General features: G+C 42.4%; 1 protein-coding gene across 1 annotated transcript in view; it reads left to right on the top strand.

Moving 5' to 3' along the window:
• The window catches only part of SH3BP5 (SH3 domain binding protein 5), an 83,077-nt gene that overhangs the window by 55,646 nt on the left and 7,299 nt on the right, over positions 1–20,132 (top strand). Inside the window, exons 5-7 of the mRNA XM_077491489.1 lie at positions 7,446–7,576; positions 13,873–13,915; positions 16,475–16,691. Of these exons, the coding sequence (XP_077347615.1) occupies positions 7,446–7,576; positions 13,873–13,915; positions 16,475–16,691 (391 nt within the window). The remainder of the gene's footprint in view (positions 1–7,445; positions 7,577–13,872; positions 13,916–16,474; positions 16,692–20,132) is intronic.

Genomic DNA, 20,132 nt, shown 5'->3' with positions numbered 1-20,132 from the left:
GAACAGCATCCGGTATCCCTATCTAGACACCGACCTCGTAGCCACCACCGCAATACCCACTACCTTCACGGGCACCCGCTGGTATGGGTCGGAACGGTCCTGCGAGCCAGAAATCCGCCGCGGACCGGGCGGCCACGCTGACGGGCAGCAAGGCCAAAGATGGCGCCGGCGCGTCCTCCGCCGCGGGGAAATCTTCTAAAGGCAAGGCACAGGCGAAGGCTGACTCCGGTCCCTCGGCGAACTCACAAGTGCCCTCCGGTGCTCCGGGTAAGCCAAAAACACCGACAACTATCAGGGAACACTTTGCGGACTCTCCGCATGGACAGCATACCCCCCCCCCAGCGTCCCCGAGAGCAGAGCAGGCCGTAGACCCCTGGGAGGAGGGTGAGGCCTGGGAGAGAGACAGCGATCCGGGGTATCCTACTCCACAGGTGGACAGGGGGTCGGAGGGGGAGAGAACGGCAGAGGGTGAGGAGGAACTTACTTTGAAGCATGTTATGGACGCTATCCATCAATGCCAAACCACTCTGACCACACAGATTGAAACAGTTAGGCTGGATCTCTCTATTGTTAAGCATGACATGCAAAAGATTCGCTCTAGGATTTCCACTGCGGAGCAAAGAATCAGTGAGGTGGAGGACAATATGCAACCTATGTCTGCTACTCTCCGCACACATCAACAAGAGATTACTGAACATGCTGCTAAATTGGGAGACCTTGAGGACCGAATGCGCAGGAATAATTTACGCTTTGTGGGATTCCCTGAAGGTGCGGAGGGCAAGGACGCGGAGCAATTCCTGGAGCAATGGCTGAGCACTCTGTTGGGACGGGAGGCACTGTCACCCCTGTTCGCAATCGAACGGGCTCATAGGGTGCCCATGCGCCCTATGCCCCCTGGAGCCCCTCCGCGACCCATTTTAGCCAAGATCCTTCATTTTCGGGATAAAGAATGCATTATGCGTACCGCGCGGAACCTACAAGATATACAGTACAACGGAAAAAAGATCTCCATTTTCCCGGATTTCTCTGCTACTACTCAAAAGCAAAGAGCGGCCTTCCTCCACGTTAAGAAACGCCTCAGAGAGAAAAATCTTCCATATAGTATGATGTACCCGGCCAAATTACGAGTTGTTAATGACGGCAAGGTACAATTTTTCCTTTCACCAAATGAAGCCTCGGATTGGTTGGATGGGCTGTAATACTCCGGTCCCTGACTGCTTTCTCATGATCGTCACGTTATGGGCCTTCCCTACAGTTTATGATGGAATTCTATACACATGGCGGAGGACGACCATTCTATACGGTACTTTCTGGGTGATTTTATTCTGTTCTTGCTCCTTTTTGCAGTTTCCCTACCCAAAGCACCGCCATTGACTCTGAACCGCCATTTTGCCCTGCTGGTGGACCCGGACCTGGTGTCTACAATTACTTTGGGATGCGCATATCTTTCTTTGGCTACTGTATCAGGTGCCTTATTTGTGATATGTGTTGCCGGAGGAGGCACAGGCTTCCTCTTTTTTGTGCTGACATTGTTTTCTTTTTCCCCTTTTTTTTCCCTTTTTTTCACTACACTGACACTGGGAGCAACGCCTGGTCACTCCCTGGACTAAACAGTTTTTCTGTTTTTCTTCCTTTTGGGTTTTTCTTTTAGGGCTAAAGCTCGTTATGGTTGGGGGTAATGAGCAGGGAGGGGGGAGGGGGGAATGGGGAAGGTTAGTCTGGAGATGTTTGCTCCTGTTTTTTTTCCTTGGTATACCTGATGCATGCACGCAACGACACCGAAAATATTGGTGGGAGTTTCAACTTTTTCATTGTAGGCTTATTGTCTATAATGTGTCGGGGGGGAGGGGAGGGGAGTGGGACCCTTTTGATGTCCTGCCCTCTCTCCTCTCCCCCCTCCATGTGACTACTGCGTTATACGAATGAGCTTTAACTGTCTTACTTGGAATGTCAGGGGGCTGAACTCGAAGATTAAGAGATCACTGGTCTTCGACTACTTGAAACACACTAAGGCGCAAATAGTTATGCTTCAGGAAACTCACCTGATGGGTTCAAAGGTTATGGCCCTGAAAAAGAGGTATGTTGCTCATGCTTTCCATGCCACTTACTCAACTTATTCTAGAGGGGTATCTATACTCATATTACGGTCCCTACCTGTCCAGATAATAGAGGTTAGGACTGACCCGCAGGGGTGCTATGTTGTGGTCATACTGCAATACCTGGGTGTGTTATATACTTTGGTAAACCTTTACATGCCCCCTCCATTTGATTTACAAAGATTGGGAGCCTGCATGGCGGTGGTTCTCCCCATGTTGCGTGGTCACCTTATTATGGGAGGGGATTTTAACCAGGTCATGAATGCTGATCAGGATAGGCTACGCTGCACTAGACCATCATCTACGGTGTTAAGTGACTGGGCGGCGTCCTATGACCTCAAGGAGGTCTGGCGATGGAAGCACCCGAATACCCAAGAATTCTCTTGTGCATCGGCATCCTATAGATCGCTTTCTAGATTGGACATGTTTTTCCTTTCTGGGGCTGCATTGCCAGAGGTGGAGGCTATCTCCTATCTACCCAGGGCTATATCGGATCACTCACCTCTACAACTGACTATGAGAGCGGGTATTGTCCTGGGCGAACGTGTGTGGAGAATGAGCCCATATTGGTTGCAGGAGACCATGGTAGCATCAATTTGTAAGGACGCAGTGACACACTTTTGGAAGGAAAACAGGGAAGAGGTCCCCGACCTAATCACCTGGGATGCTTTCAAGGCGGTCTCTAGGGGGGCGTATATGCAGGGAGTGTCGGACTTCAAGAGAGCGACTGGGGATGGTTTGAGAACTCTGGCCAATCAGTTACAGGGGGCAGAAGACACTTACGCTAGAGATCCTTCTCCTCAACATTATCAAACTCTGCAAAGTGTTAGTAGGGAGTATGAACTCGCACTACTCTCGAAAACACAAAAGAAAAATCTATACCAAAGCCAACGGATTTTTGAGATGGGGGACAGAAGCGGGAAATTGCTGGCGTTTTTGGCCGCTCCGCTCCCGGACCCTATTTTCATCCCCTGTGTTTATGATACTTCAAACACCCTCAGAGATACTCAGGAGGAGATCGTAGACACTTTTTACAAATTTTACACGGAATTGTACCGCTCACAAGCCCATTATACCATCCCGGAATTATATGAATATGTGGATAGAATTGACTTCCCGGTACTACCCTTAGAACAAAAGCTGTCTCTAGAAGCACCTATCTCCGCCGAGGAGATACTGCTTACCATTAAAAGTTTTGCTAAACACAAAACTCCAGGCCCAGATGGCTTCCCTATAGAATGGTATTTAGAATATCAAGATGTCCTAATCCCTAGACTAAGAAAGCTCTACTCGACTATTTTTGAACAAGGCTGCCTACCATCATCTATGAAGGAGGCCCTAATTGTATTAATTCCCAAGCCCAATAAAGACCCACAATACTGTGACTCCTACAGACCCATCTCGTTAATTAATACGGACTTAAAAATTTTATCTAAGATTTTGGCCACCCGCCTAAATACCATCATTACTGCTCTTATTAATCCGGACCAAACTGGTTTTATCCCTGGTAGGTCCACTTATAGTAATATTCGCAGATTATACACTAATTTACAAGCCCCCAATAAACTGTCTGTCCCCCGAGCTATTGTATCTTTAGATGCCCACAAGGCATTTGATTCCGTGGAATGGCCGTATCTTATATATATTATGGAAAAATTCGGTTTTGGACAGAATGTTATCACCTGGATTAGGATATTGTATGATCAACCTATTGCCCGTCTTAGGCTTAATGGGATTATCTCTAGACCCTTCAGAATCCACAGGGGCACCAGACAGGGTTGTCCTCTGTCACCCCTGTTGTATGCCCTGGCAGTGGAACCTCTAGCGAGGTTGTTGAGGAGTTCTCCGGAACTTCAGGGCATGTGGATTGGCTCTTTGGAAGAACGTATCTCGCTATATGCTGATGATATGTTGCTCTATTTGTCAAACCCTAAATACACGATTCCCAAAATGCTGAGGTTAATCACTGATTTTGGCGTATATTCAGGCCTGAAGATTAACTGGACTAAGTCCACTGTATTTTCGTTAGACTCAGAGTCCCCGGCCCACTTGCCACAACATTGTCCGCTTCAATTCACAACATCGTTTAAATACTTGGGGGTGGTGGTTAGGCTACCGATTTCGGCATACGTCCAGGATAACCTTCTTCCTTGTATAGCTTCGCTTAAGGCTAAACTCAATAACTGGGTGGGTTTACCTCTTACATTGATGGGGAGGGCTAATTTATTTAAAATGGTGTTTTTCCCTAAGTTGCTGTATGTCTTGGCGAACTGCCCAGTGTACGTACCAAAGAAGATCTTTCAAGAGATTGACTCTTTGATATCTACATTTTTATGGTCTCCCAAGAATCCACGGATTGCACTGACTACTTTACAATTGCCTATACACAAAGGGGGACTAGCAATACCGAACCTGCGACTATACTACTATGCATCACAGTTGGTATATGTTCATTGGTGGCTATTCCCACAGTTGAACAATGCTGCTACTGCAACAGAGGCAGCGTTGCTCTCCTCCTATGAAGCATTATCAAATGTGATTTTCAGAGGAGCGATTTCTGAAAGGAGGGGTACAGCTATGATCGCAAACTCTCTCAAAATCTTTAAGATCTGTAAGACACTGGTGCCTGAACCCCACCCCACGATTTCTCCTAATCAACCCATATGGAATAATCCGGTGTTCCCACATTTTAGAGATCTCCCTTTCGCTGGCAATTGGGCCGAAAGGGGTTTGAAATATGTCCACCAATTGTACGAGGAGGGTAGATTTAAAACCTTCCCGGCGTTCCGACAAGAGTTGGGTATACCTGAATCCTGGAGGTTTAGATATTTACAATTGCAGCATGCGGCCGAGTCACAACTTGGGCTCCGGGCTGTTACCTTTCAGAATTCTACTTTGGAAGGGGCGCTTGCCCAACCAGAACATACTAAACTGGTCTCCAATTATTACAAATTATTGAATGAGCCTAAAATTTCTAGACTGCAAATCCTGAGACAACAATGGACGAGGGATGTACCCGACCTGTCGGACGATAATTGGGAGGAACTTTTAGATACCTATTTTAGCACTGCTATTTCCGCCAGAGATAAAATGATTCAGATACGTATTTTTCATAGGATATACTATACCCCTCTACGCCTTTTCCGTATGCGGAAACTGCCTTCTCCTCTGTGTCATAAATGTGGTAGGGAAGAAGGTAACCTACTACATATGTTGTGGGACTGTGAGCGGATAAGACCATTTTGGTCTCAGGTGACCCACTTTGTGGCGACTACCTTTGACCTCCCCAATATTTGTAGCCCTAAATGGTGCCTCCTCTCAGTTTTTGAGGAGGTTGGCATTAGTAACCATCAGAAACAATTTTTGCGTTTTCTCCTCTATTATGCTAGGAAGACGATCCTATTACATTGGACGCGCACATCATTGGTCTCCCTGAACAAATGGAAAGCTTTGATTAACCAAGACTTGCCAATATATAAAATAACGTATGAAACAAGGGGTAAGCCAGGGAAATTCCGCAAAATATGGGGAGACTGGGTGGATGGGATAGATACATGTAATTCTGCCCCTCTATGAGTTGTTATACGGTAATTAACGCTGACACAGGATTTCTAGGCCCTTGACAAGATGATTTGAGGTTCCAGACCTCATATCCACCTAATTGGTATCCTTATGAGTGCATCTGTTCTTTGTTGGGTTGTTTGTTGTTGTTGGGAGGGTGGGGGGAGAGGGCGGAAATAAAAAATGCAAGTGGAATAGAATTTTGCTATAACTGAGGTACAGGGCAATTATTGTTGTACGGTTTGTCATTGTTTATCAAGTTTTGTTTATATCCCACAAAGATGTATACAGTCTGCATTATTATATATGTCTGTACCAAATATTATTAATAAAAAACGGAGTTTCAAAAAAATAAATAAAAAATAATTGGGAAAAAAAAACTGAGTGGGGGTCCCCCTCCCGAATCCATACCAGGCCCTTCAGATCTGGTATGGATTTTAAAGGGTAACGCCATGCCAAAATGTAAAAAATAATTGTGTGCGGTCTCCCCTAAATCTATTTCAGACACTTAGATCTGGTATGGATTTTAAGGGGAACCCCATGCCAAGCAAGCACGCTTTCTCCCCCCCTCCCCCAAAAACCATTCCAGGCCAATGACAAGATGTGTCCTACAATACCACAGCTAATAACGGAAACTAAAGGAGGAAGCATACTATTCATAATGGTGGGTAATGTCCCACTCAAAATGTAAACCTCCTGGGCATGTGAGTGTTCAGTTTAAAAATGCAGAACACCTCCCTCCTACACAGGAGAGTCACCGCTGTGGACAGGTCGATCTACCCTTTCAACAATCTGAACACTAACGGATTGTATGTTCTGGTGATGAGAAAGATTGATGTGTCTGGCCAGACTGGTGTGTTTATTGATTCTAATATCAGAAAGATGGTTTCTTATTCTGTCACTCGTAGTCTAGTAGTCCCGCCCACATATTCTATGTTGCATATAGTGTATGTCACCAAATATATGACAAATATTGTGTTGCAGTTAACCAGCTGTGTGATGCTTGTAGAAAAATGATAATGTGGAATTCATCCAGATGGTTACAACATGAACACCTAGTGACTCCACACCTATACATGCCAGTGGCATTTAACCATGTGCGTGGTGGAGGATTCTAAAAGTATAAACTGGGGAATATGTTTTCTGTGGTACGTGCCCTCCTAGCTATGTATCCGACACTGCAACCCAACACCATACAATAACTGCCAGCACTATACAAGATTGGGAGATGTTTGGATATAATACGTTTTACGTCCTGTAATTGTGAACTGTAGCGCATGGGAAAACAATGGTAGGCCAGTGGGTCTAAATTGTTTAGAGGATTGATGTGCAAGAAGAGCAGTGTTTTCAGTTTAAATAATTGCAAAGTTCTTTTCCATGAATAAAGTAGAAAACACTTCAATTTGGTTCGGCGAGAATTTGCTTCTGCTGATCAATTAACAGTTAAGTGAAATTAGCAGTTCTGTAATTAAAGTAGTAGTAAATCGCCAGCTTTAAAAAAAACAAAAAAAAAAAAAACAACAACCTGCAAGGCAAAGTTATAATGTGCTAGTATGAATACTAGCTGATTTTGTGAAACTCCCCTTAAAACAAAGCGGCGTGCTGTTACTGCTCACATGGCTTCCATCCCGGTCTTCCTTCCGAGTTGATGTAAAAATCAACCAAGGGAGTTCTAGAGTGGACATGCAGGATTTATTACAGTCATGTACTTCCTGTAGCAGTTGCTCCTAGATTGCTTAGAATAGAGTATACTAGAATTAAAACTTTTTTCTGTACCTTTCTTTGAAGGTCATGGAAGAGGAGCAGAAGAAGACACGCAGCGAGCTGGTACACAAAGAAACAGCGGCTAAATATAATGCTGCCATGGGCAGAATGAAGCAGCTAGAGAAGAAATTAAAACGGAGCATCAGTAAATCAAAGTATGTATTAAGACATAAGTTCCAAGCATACTGTATAATTATCCGGAGGCACAATATGCCTTGTTCTGCTTTGAATGATTGTTCTTAACGTTTATTTTTATTTTTATTCACTTGTAGACAGTTTATGTTGCCAATGAAATTAACAAGATAGTTAAAACCTCCACCCCATTGGATAATTCCCTTAAGCCCCACACACACGATCAGATTTTCTGCTGATTTTTGTCTTCAAATTTACCAAAACCATGTAGTACACGGGCCTGCCTGACTGCATACACATCGAAACTCCTAAGGTTTGACCACATATTATATGGTTTTGGTAAATCTGAAGGAAAAAATCAGCAGAAAATCTGATCATATATATGGGGCTTTGAAGGATAAGTTCACCTTTCATGACATGCTACATGTTGCACCGATATTTAGGGTGTAACATGTTATGAAAAGAGACCGGCTAGCATAGTGGGTAATCTTCTCCCCCCCACCCCCCCCCCCCCCGCTAGCTGTCACAATTTAAAAAAAACGCAGTCGTGCAGGGCTCCGCCCGCCTGGCCACATCACTCATTCACAGTGTTCTGTGAATGGGAAACTACAAGTCCCGACAGCACTCATGGCTGACGGCTGGTAGTTCTCAATGAACTACCATGATGCTGTGAGTACTGTGGTAGTTCATTGATCCTTCCTGTCAGAGTTTATGGACTTGTTCGTAGGAGGTACGAGCAAGCAGATACACTGACAGTTCTGCAGGAGACCCGCATGGCATCAGCAATCTACTGATCTCTGATGCAATGCTTTACATGCTCCTGCAACAAAAAATAATAAATGTAAAAAAAATGTTATCCTTTTTTTGGTAATTTTTTTTTTTATGAATTCAAAGTGATATCACCTAGTTTAAAGAAGCTCCTCTTCCAGCAGTGAAGGGAGGTTATGCAAGACAACCAGTGGAGTGAAGGTGCTGTGTACAGAGATAATGGGGGTGTCGAAAGGTCACCCAGCACACACATAGCCAGCTACAGTGGCTGGTGTCCACAACAACAACAGGTAGAGAACATTGGAGCGTGGACAGCCATTCTGAACCAGGATGCTGTGGCACCCCTGAGGACCTCAGGTGGCACCCCTGTTGAGTGAGTCTGTTTTAGAGCGTCCTATTGTAACCATATACAGTATATGCAGCTTAATGTATGGAGATTTTTTCTTGGGTGTAACTATAAACCTTGCTGGATGCAGATACTATGACCCAGGGCTTTACAATACTTCATCATTCTTGATGGAACCTATCATAAGCACAAATATCATAATATGTAACAAACTTGTGAGTCATTGAAGGCTTTTGTGAGCCTTTTACTCATTTGGTGGTGGGGAAAACCATTCCTAAATTGTGATGAGGCATGGATTCCCCCGTAATGGCTTTCTTTGCTTTACTCTGTTTCTAGGTAAATGTCTTCCCTACTTGTAAACTGCTATTTAGAGCTTTTTTTTTTTTACAATTTATTTCAGGTACTTGTAGCGCCATCAATTTACACAGTGCTTTACATCTATATTGCACATTCACATCAGTCCCTGCTCTCAAGGAGCTTACAACCAATGGTCCCTAACTCACATTCATACATATACTTACTAGGGCCATCTTTAGACAGGAGCCAATTAACCTATCAGCATGTCTCTGGCGTGTGGGAGGAAACCAGAATACCCAGAGGAAACCCACACAGTTACAGGGAGAATGTGCAAACTCCAAGCAGGTAGTGCCGTGGTTGGGATTCAGACCAACCTAACATAACAGGGTGCCTCATTCATGCACAGTAGTTCTTCTTGTTCCTAGGAAATTCACAAGCTGCATTCTCATGAGTATTGCTTCAAAAAAGAAAATGTCCCTACAGAGGCTTTAACGATTTTGTGGCACAAATATCCGAGAGATATACGTTTTGTAGATGCAAAGATTTGTTTGTTTGGCTGTGCACTCTTGGCATCATGTGTTTGAGTTTTCCAGTTCTCTGCTAAATTTAGATGTACTGCTCATGTAGTAATAATGCCCCAGAGACACAGGAGCTCAGTCTCCCTACATGTGTTAGCGGGATCTATTTATAGAGTCCTGCTCCTGGCAGAAAGCAATCGACTTTTTTTTTTTGTGCTATTTTAGTGTTGGGAGTAATTCGCACCTAGGGTCAGTAATTGGTTTATTAACCATTTTTCTCTGAGTTTAATCTTGTCATTGTTAGCTGGTATGCTTCTAGAGAGAAGTCCTCGGGCTGCTTTAGTGCGAGTTGCAGCATTTCCTCTGACTACCAGTCTCTTGTCTTACATCAGACAGCCATAAAGAAGGTCCTTTCACCATTACACTTGGGTTCAGTAAGCCACAAGCGTTAGGGACGTACAGTACTTCTAGAAAAGTAAGAGTATGTACTGTGAATAGGCTCCCAGATTACGTTTTTGAAGCTCCTTAGTAATACACGGCTACGGATAAAACATGAATTTTATATATGTACATGCATAAACAAAACAAAAAAAAACCTATATAGTTTTTCCCTTTTCAGAGGTACATTATATTAGCAAAACGCAAGATGCATCAAAACTACACCATTAGGGGTAGCTGGCCTTGGATACACTAGGTAAAGGGACTGTGCAATGTCTAGGCTGATGGGGCTTGCAGGGTGCTGCAGTTCATACACCTACACGTGATCTATCATTGTACATATACTGAATGCCCTATCTACTTAGATATTTATTTTTTAACAGGAGTGGACTTGGAATTTTAGACTACATCTCTTTGCTGTGACACATAACATAGATTATAAAATAACTGTGCATAAGACTTTTGTGGAGTAACTTACAGTGCCTTGAAAAAGCATTCATCCCTTGGAATTTTCCATATTTTGTCAGGTTACAACCAAAAACGTAAATGTATTTTATTGAGATTGTATGTGGTAGATCAACACGGTGGCACAGAATTGTGGGGGGGTTGGGGGTGTAACATGCAGGAAGACAGTGAGATCATCAACACTGCACACCAATGTGAGCCCACATCAGGACCAGGTACTGCACAGGATGCTGAAAGAAACCTCCTTATCTGCAGAGGGGGCGGGGGAGAGCAATTTGGGAGAGAGGGGGAAGGGGCCGGTCACAGCTTGGAAGCACAGTCATCAGCTTCTTGAGCGACCCATACAGAAAACCATCTGCTCTCAGTTTAAACATTCCCACCCACAAGTCCTATTCACAAGGGCTGCCCGGAGTGTGGGCGGGCACAGTGAGAGAGTGGGCTGAAGGGGGCAGAGCGGATCCACCCTCTTTCATTCGGCTGTGCTCGGAATGGACACTGACTGACAGCACTGTGACAAGACAGATGTCCGTTCATACCACGCTCTGCCAGCCTCCCTCCGGTGTCGCCCGAGCAGTAACACTCAGCCAACTGCGGAACTGCCCATGTACAGTTCCCAGCTGGAAGCCCATCTGCCTTTTTACGGGGGAATTAGAGCGCCCCGGGGGGCAATTGCATCCCTGCCACCCGGTCCAGCAGGACAATGACCCTAAACATACAGCCAAAGCTACAATGGAATGGTTTAGATCAAAGCATATTCATGTGTTAGAATAGCCCAGTCAAAGTCCAGACCTAAATCCAATTGAGAGTCTGTGGCAAGACTTGAAAATTGCTGTTCAGGCTCTCCATACATTCTGACAGAGCTTGAGCGACTTTTCAAAGAAGAATGGGCAAAAATTTCACTCTCCGAGATGTGCAAAGCTGGTAGAGACATACCCAAAAAGACTTGCAGCGAAAAGTGGTTCTACAAAGTATTGACTGACAGGGGCTTAGTACAATTGTATGCCACACTTTTCAGATATTTATTTGTAATAAAATGTGAAAGCCTTTTTATCGTTTTCCTTCCACTTCCCAATTATTGACCATTGCTCAGGGAAACCCTAGCAACCTCTAGAGCAGTGATGGCGAACCTTGGCACCCCAGATGTTTTGGAACTACATTTCCCATGATGCTCATCTACACTGCAGAGGTCATGATCATCATGGGAAATGTAGTTCCAAAACATCTGGGGTGCCAAGGTTTGCCATCACTGCTCTAGAGGAACCCTGGTTGAGAAACCCTGGTCTATCATATAAAATACAATCACATTTTTGGTTGTAACATGACAAAATCTGGAAAATGTCATGGGGCATGAATACTTTTGCAAGGCACTGTAAAAAAAATAAATAAAATAGAACTAAGATTAAAAAGTGGAGATGTTGGGTGTGTGTTTGTTTTTTTTTTGTTTTTTTGGAGATGTTCTGTATTAAGCAATCGTGTGCCCAAGCTGTACCCTAAAGTTTTTTTTTTTTTTTTTTTGTCCAGGATTTTTTCTGAAAATAGCTGTGCACTTCCTAGTATGTTGGGGTGCCTAGACATTCCTTCCCTTAGAGCAGTGGTTCTCAACTCCTGTCCTCAGGACCCACTAACAGGCCAGGATTGCAAGATAACTGAAATGCATCACAGGTGATATCATTTGCTGCTCAGTGATTGCAGTATTCTAGTCTGCATCTCCCCAAGGGAATACTTAAAATCTGGCTGAGAACCATGGCCTTAGGCTGGATTCACACCTATGCATTTTTTGTGCATTTTGCAGATTTGCTCTACAGAACGTGTTCCATAGGAAACCATGTTAAATGGACTGTAATGCAAATCTGCAAAATGCAAAAAGCACTAAAACTGCATAAGTGTGAATCCAGCCTTAGAGCCTTATAGTTCTATATCTGCAATTTGAGAGTAAGGGTGCACTTATTAAAATTACTTATAACCCCCACACATTATGTATATATGTTTTAGCAGCCACCCTAGGGAATAAAATGGCAATTGTTGCAATTTTTTATTTCACATGGTATTTTCACAGCGGTGCACAAGCACAGAGGGATGGGGGCACTTTATATTTATTTTTTTCTTATTTATTTTATTTTTTATTTTTCCACTGTACCTTTTTTAATTTTTTTTAATTGTAACTTGCTCAAGCTCGTTTTGTGCAGTGAGAATGCCCCAAACCATGCCCAGGAATGATTAAGCATACCGTGCCCAGAACCACTTGGAAGAGGTAGTCCCAGGCACGGTTCGTCTGTAGCCCAGTATTCACTTCAGTATGAGCACAGAACTCTCCATAGATCATTGTGGTGTGGTTGGTACAGGTGAAGATGTAAGTGTGCCTTTGAACACTTGCTTATAGCCCAGTGTGAGAGCATACCAGTGAGAGACTGAGGAGGGGGGACAATCAAACTCAAGGTGTGAGTGCATCCTTAGGCACTACTGCTTCTGACTGCTAATCTTGTGCGATTTGGTGATGTCACTACCGTGCTGCTCATGGCTCTCCTTACCGGAAGCTTAGACATGAGGAGGCAAAGCCCTGCCTTTACCTAGCTGAAAAACTAGCATAACAGGTTGTTTAGATACAGAACTAGAAAGCTGGTATTGCACATTATGGTGCTTATTAGTTAAGGCTACTATGAAGCTGATAATAATGACCCCTGCAGTCCCAGGAGAGATCACAAATGGGGCTCTTGGACACGGGCCGCCTGAACCTGTTCCTCATAACTGCAGCCATATTTCATTCAGGCATCCCAGGTGAGGCATACAGCCTGTCGTTGACCTAAATGGCCGTGTGCTGCTGTACTGTTGTATATGACATTCTGGTATTAAACACAAGTACATTGTATGCAAAAATGATAGAACATTTTCTATTTTTTGCATACACCCATATGCTGTACTAATGGTTACAATAGCACGGCCCAAAATAACCTGATTGGGGTTTTAACTCTTCTCTTTCAAAAACTAAAACCTTATAAAGTAATGAAGTGTCAGTTTTGGGTGGACTAAACCTTTAAGAAAAAAATAACAAATCTTATATGCTGAATAGCTCTCCAGTACATTGTGTGTGTATATATACAAACCCTTATGCTGGTTGCAATAACTGTGTGAAATCGCTGTACACTTCAAGGTCTCGTAATTCTTTCTGCTGATCACACATTTTTATCTTGTTACACTGTAAATGTGTATGGAATAGATCTTCCTCCTTCTCCTGTCTGCAATATTGTGTCTTGTACAGGAATGTCCTGGATACTGACGTGAAAATCATAGCTCTTACTCACTGCAAGGTTATGACATCTCTATAGATAACACTTACCTTTGATCACAGTGTTTTCTCTCTGTGTAGATTAATGCTATAGTGTTTGAGATGACTGGCTTGTCCAGCTTACCACTGTGTTTTCTTTATATCTGCCTTTATTTCGTGCCTGTTGTTGAATTATAGAAATTTTCTCTTTTCTTTACCATCTAGACCCTATTTTGAAATGAAGGCAAAGTATTACCTACAGCTTGAGGTTGGTACACTACTTTATTTGCAAGAAATGAAAGTGGTACTACACTGCGTCTGAGCATTACAAGCCAAAAAATGCTATTTAATACATTTTTACGTTTTTTAAAGCAAACTCGCCCATCCAACCATGTCTCCATGCTTTGTTGCTGAGAAATCACTTTGAAAAACGACCCCTAGCATTTCTGGCTGTGGTCATCTTGAGTAAGGGCAGATGAGAAAACCGCTCCTGAAGACTCTTTGGATGTATGACATCATTTGCCTAGGCCTGAAAACCAGGAAGTAACTAAAGAAATGTTATTAAAAAAAAAAAAGCATAAAAGTATACAGTTGAGCTCAAAAGTTTGCATACCCTGGCAGAAATTGGGAAATTTTGCCATTAATATTGAAAATATGACTGATGATGCTAAAAAACTGTCTTTTATTTAAGGATAGTGATCACATGAAGCCATTTATTATCACATAGTTTTTTGGATCCTTTTCAAATCATAATGATAACTAGACACGTGCCTTCGTTTTCGTCCGAATGCATTTTCGTCCGAATTTCTGATATTTTTGTTTTCGTTTTGACAAACGATAACGAAAGCGCAGAATCCGAAAAACAAAGGATCTGACATAAATGCTTAATTTTCGTCGTTACAACAGTTCGATATAGAATAGGACATTCGACGTAACTCTGACAATAACAATCTGTGTCTATTGAACCTGTGGTCGAATGTGCCTAACCTTACCTCTGTTAGTCCAAGATTATATAGAGAAAAGATTCGACAGAGAAAATATTTGACACAGAGAGAAAAGATTCTGGAATTGAGTGGGGGAAGTAAAATAAAAATGATGATGGTGAATGTTATTGGCTGATTGTAACCAAAGAGGAGGAGCAGTAAAATAGCTAGAACGAAGTACACATGTACAGCCAACTTACTTTCACTTACGATTGCTAGCAGAGAGAGACACACACACTGAATCATTTCAGAAGACAGTCAATCTTAGCTGGTCCATTTGAATTATCACTTGTCAGAGAACCCGAATTATTATTAAGCATTGGCACAGCAGCAGAACAATAGTGAAGCAAGCTACAGTTCAACTTGGCTTTTTCATAATAATCTGCTGCTATTGTGTTAGTGTGTGAACCTTATAGTGATACTAGTGTTGCTGCTAGTGTTGTTGTGATAGCCTCAGAGGCTGCCTGTGTTGTGGGGGGGATTTATTATTATAGAATCTTGTTACCTGTCTGATCAGTGATCGCTATCACCAGTCCACCAGTTTCTGTTTGAACGAGTGTGTGTGTATATATATATATATATATATATATATATATATATATATATATATACAGAAACACTTGTAGATGGCCCAGGAACGTCCTCCAGTGCCTCCATGTCGCTCTCACAATGGGTTGCCGCCATATTCGTTATTATTAGTCACTCACTATCTGACACCTGACACTGTGAGACTTAGACCAGAGATTCGACAAAGCAACGAAAAACACACACGTTTATTATAATAATTGACGAGTCAAATGCTCCGCCTATAGGCTATATAGAGTTTAGCAGCTTCGTTGAATCTTCTTTATACATTCAACAGACACCATAAGCCTTCAAAGACAGATTCGACTGTAATTCATGTGGATTTTCGGACGAATGCAATTTTTGAACGAAAAACAAAATAAATAAAAACGAATTTTGGGAGTAACTAAATACATTTATTTTTCGGACGAAAACTAAATTCCGAAACGAAATATTTCACTCTGCACATGTCTAATGATAACAGAGATCACCCAAATGGCTCTTATAAAAAGTTTACCTACCCTGGAATGTTTGGCCTTGGCGCAGACATAGAAGGTGGCACACACAGGTTAAAATTACAATTAAAGGTTAATTTCTCACAGTTGTGGCTTTTTAAATCACAATTGGTGTCTGTATTAGTTACTGTATTACAAAATCCGTAAGCAAGAATTATTATATTTTAGAATTCGTTGATCACGGTTCAGAATAGAAATGGCACAACTATAATTTTAACATTTTTATAATTCACATTTTTCTGAGAGATTTTGTTGGATATTAATGATTAGTGTCGAAATAGGATTTTTTTTATTTTTTATTATGGTTTGTCTGATTTTTGCTGACTGTATAGCTACAAATAGATTTTTAAGGATATTTTAGAATTGCCAGAATAAAAGTAGAGATGGTCTTTCCTAATATTTAGATCTACTTATCTTCCTAGGGTGTTTTTAGAACGTTATGTAAAACTCTTCATCACTGGAAAATTTGTTGGTGGGCAGCCTTTCCTGTTGGTCTCATGGCAGATGGTATTTAATCTAAATGACCCTGAGGCTCAGCCTACTATTGCTGGTTCCTTTACCTAGACCTTGGGAATGCATTCACTGTACTCCTACATGTTAGTGACCTTCCTGGCTTTTCTTTCTTGTATGTGTACTGTATATCCTTTAAAAGAGCCCTGTTCAGGGGGTAGATTGAAGCCAATTTGTTCAATACAATTTAGCCCCATCACGGCAGATATTTTTTTGGTTATAGTGGCTACCTTATTGTTATTGCTTTATCTTCAGCAATTGAAGAAAACTGTGGATGAACTTCAAGCTAAACTGTCTCTGGCTAAAGGAGAGTACAAGACTGCACTGAAGAACCTTGAAATGATATCTGATGAAATACATGAGAGGAGGCGTTCCTCTGCAATGGGCCCAAGGGGACGTGGGGTAGGAGCAGAAGGCAGCAATTCAGTAGAGGATCTCTCTGCTTGTAAACTGGAATCGGACACAATTTCAAGTAAGTCCACATGGGTACAGATGCTTTGTACAGGAGAAATGGTATATATTAGAGAAGGAGTCTCCAAACTTTCTAAACAAAGGGCCAGTTTACCGTCCTTCAGTAAAAACTATGTTTTGATGTCCAAACTTCATATGTAATAGAGCACTGCTATCAATTGTCAAGTTACGTTTATATTTTTCTGGCCTGTATTGCCAAATCTTGCCTTACTAATAATTATACTTTTTGGATACATTCTAGTATTGTCCATTTTTTACCATTGTAACCTCTTTTCCTGGTGATCTATACCAGAATATGTTGTATTAGCCTGTTCATTAATGACCTGCAAGGACCTAAATGGGCATCCTGCAGTGCACAGCCATGCAGGACCAATGCATGGATCAGAATTTACAGTGAGGTAAAAATGTATTTTTCTTATTTTGTACTTTTCCCAGCACTGACTAAAGGAATGATCAGTCCATAATTTTAATGGTAGATTTATTTTAACAGTGAAAGACAGCATAATAACAAAACATATCCAGAAAGTGCATTTCAAAAAAGTTCTAAATTGATTTGCATTTTAATGAGTGAAATAAGTATTTGATCTCCTATCAATCGGCAAGATTTCTGGCTCTCAGGTGTGTTCTATACAGGTAACGAGCTGAGATTAGGAGCACACTTTTAAAGGGAGTGCTCCTAATCTCAGCTTTTTACCAGTATAAAATACACTTGTCCACAGAAGCAATCAATCAGATTCCAATCACTCCACCATGGCCAAGACCAAAGAGCTGTCTAAGGATGTTGGGTACAAGATTGCAGACCTACACAACGCTGGAATGGGCTACAAGATCATCGCCAAGCAGCTTGGTGAGAGGGTGACAACAGTTGGTGAGGTTATCCGCAAATGGAAGAAACTGTCAATCTCCCTCGGTCTGAGGCTCCATGCAAGATCTCACCTCGTGGAGTTTCAATGATCATAAGAAAATGGTGAGGAACTACACCGGAGAACCTGGTCAATGATCTCAAGGCAGCTGAGACTATAGTAATCAAGAAAACAATTAGTAACACACTACATCACGAAGGACTGAAGTCCTGCAGTGCCATCTGAAGCTTGCTAATGAATATCTGAATGATTCATAGGAGAACTGGGTAAAAGTGTTGTGATCAGATGAAACCAAAATCGAGCTCTTTGGAGGAGGAATGCTGACTATGGCCCCAAGAACACCATCCCCACTGTCAAACATGGAGGTGGAAACGTTATGCTTTGGGGGTGTTTTTCTGCTAAGGGGACAGGACAACTTCACTGTATCAAAGGGACGCTGGACGGGGCCATGTGCCGTCAAATCTTGGGTGAGGACTTCTTTCCCTCTGCCAGGGCATTGAAAATGGGTCATGGATGGATATTCCAGCATGACAATGACCCAGAACACATGGCCAAGGCAACAAAGGAGTAGCTCAAGAAGAAGCACATTAAGGTACTGGAGTGGCCTAGCCAGTCTCCAGACCTTAATCTCATAATAAATAGGCGGAGAGAGCTGTAGGTTCGAGTTACCAAACGTCCGCTTCGAAACCTTGATTTGAAGAGGATCTGCAAAGAGGAGTGGGACAAAATCCCTCCTGAGATATGTGCAAACCTAGTGGCCAACTACAAAAAACCTCTGACCTCTGTGATTGCCAACAAGGGTTTTGCCACCAAGTACTAAGTCATGCTTTGCGAAGGGGTCAAATACTTATTTCACTCATTAAAATGCAAATCAATTTATAACTCTTTTTTTTTTTTTTTTGTGAAAATTTTCTGGACTTTTTTGTTGTTCTTCTGTCTCTCACTGTTACAATAAACCTACCATTAAAATTAGACTGATCTTTTTCTTTTTTTTATAGTTGTCATTAAAAAAAAAAAAAAAAGGTAAATTAATGCTTAGGCTGAGGCAGTAATAACAGGGAGAGGAAAAAAAAGGGTGATTAGATTGGTGATGTCTAAGAAAAAAGAAAAGAAAAAAGAGACCATGGCATGGAGGTAGGTGAAAAGGGGGAGATGGAGAGAAGGGGAAGCTGCATTGGGTTAGCAACATTATTATTATTATTATTATTATTATTATTTATATCTTGGTCTTCATACAAGTTATTCATGAGTTTTATTTTCTAGTCAAAACAAGACATCCTGTAAGTGCCCTGGTTGGGGATAACCTAACAAAATAATGTCAAGTGATGTATTCACTGCAGAGTACAGGAAAGGTCTGGCCTTATCTGCATGACATTGGCTCTTTGTTTACTAAAATAACATTAACTTGTGTTTTGAGCACTGTGCTGCTCTTGCATAATGTATTTGCACAGGCTAGAGTTCATTTTTCGAGTGCTGGATATCTAAACCTTATTGTTTGCCATGAGAGTTTTGGGTCTTTGGCTGGTAAACATATTGCGCTAAAGTATCCTCCTGTTTATAATCTCCATCTGACGGCCTGGTGTTCCATTGGCTTCATTTCTAACATGTTTTCTACTTTGAAAACTTGAAATCTGTCCAGCTTACAAACATGCTGCAAATGTCCCAACCCAACCGCAAGAGCCTGTTCACATCTGTGTTCTTTTGCTGCACTAAAATGCAGTTGCTCAGCATGTCAAAGGGCATGCAAAATAGTCCCATTTAAATTTCCCATCTGCATACTGCATTTCTTTAGCCTAGATTCACATCTATGTGGTTTCGGTTGATGTGGTTTTCAGGTGTTTTTTTTATACGTTTTTGCTTTTTAAACACGGTGTATAGCTGGTTGCTAAGGTTCGGGCCGGGAAGCCGGCTGCGCGTCCCTAACAACCGATCAGTCATTAGCTCAAAAAATCGCATGGCCTTCGGGCCTGGTATTTATTTGGAGGAGAACCCCACACCAAAATTAAGGTGTGGGGTCCCCCCAAAATCCATACCAGACTTTTATCCGAGCATGCAACCCAGCAAGTAAGGATAGGGAGGGGACGAGCGAGCACCCCCCCCCCCCCCCCGAGGCAGATCAGTGATGTCACGGGGCAGGTACCACCAGGTGACGTTGCTGGCTTATCTATTTAAGAACTGTCAGACGAAGGAGCAAGCAGTCGGCGGCTAGCCTTAATCATGGGCGAAGCTTCTTTTTTGGGTATGGGCGTGAGATGATGGATCTACATCGGGGGGACATTTGTTTTTTATTTTTAATCAAGAAATTGTCAAAAACCTGTGTTTGTTTTTTTTATTTTTATTTCTTTTTGACACTTTATTGGGTGAATGAGTAGGGGTACAATGTAACCCTTACTCATTCACATGGGGGGGAGGCGGGCTCTGGGGGGGCCCCTTATAGGAATCTGGAAGCCCCCTTTAATAAGCCCCTTGTACGCAGACCCCCACAACCCAGGTTTGTGGGGAAGGGGCCTTTGTCCCCATCAACACCCCCCCACCCCAAAGCACCCCCTCTTGTTGAGGGCATTTGTCCCCTCCCTTTC

Source organism: Lithobates pipiens, unplaced genomic scaffold (genome assembly GCF_037356315.1).
Source record: "Lithobates pipiens isolate NorthernLeopardFrog02 unplaced genomic scaffold, aLitPip1_a1.2 Scaffold_19, whole genome shotgun sequence".
NCBI lineage: Eukaryota > Metazoa > Chordata > Amphibia > Anura > Ranidae > Lithobates > Lithobates pipiens.
Note: the sequence above shows the minus strand (reverse complement) of the source record. Positions and strands in the feature narration are given on the sequence as shown.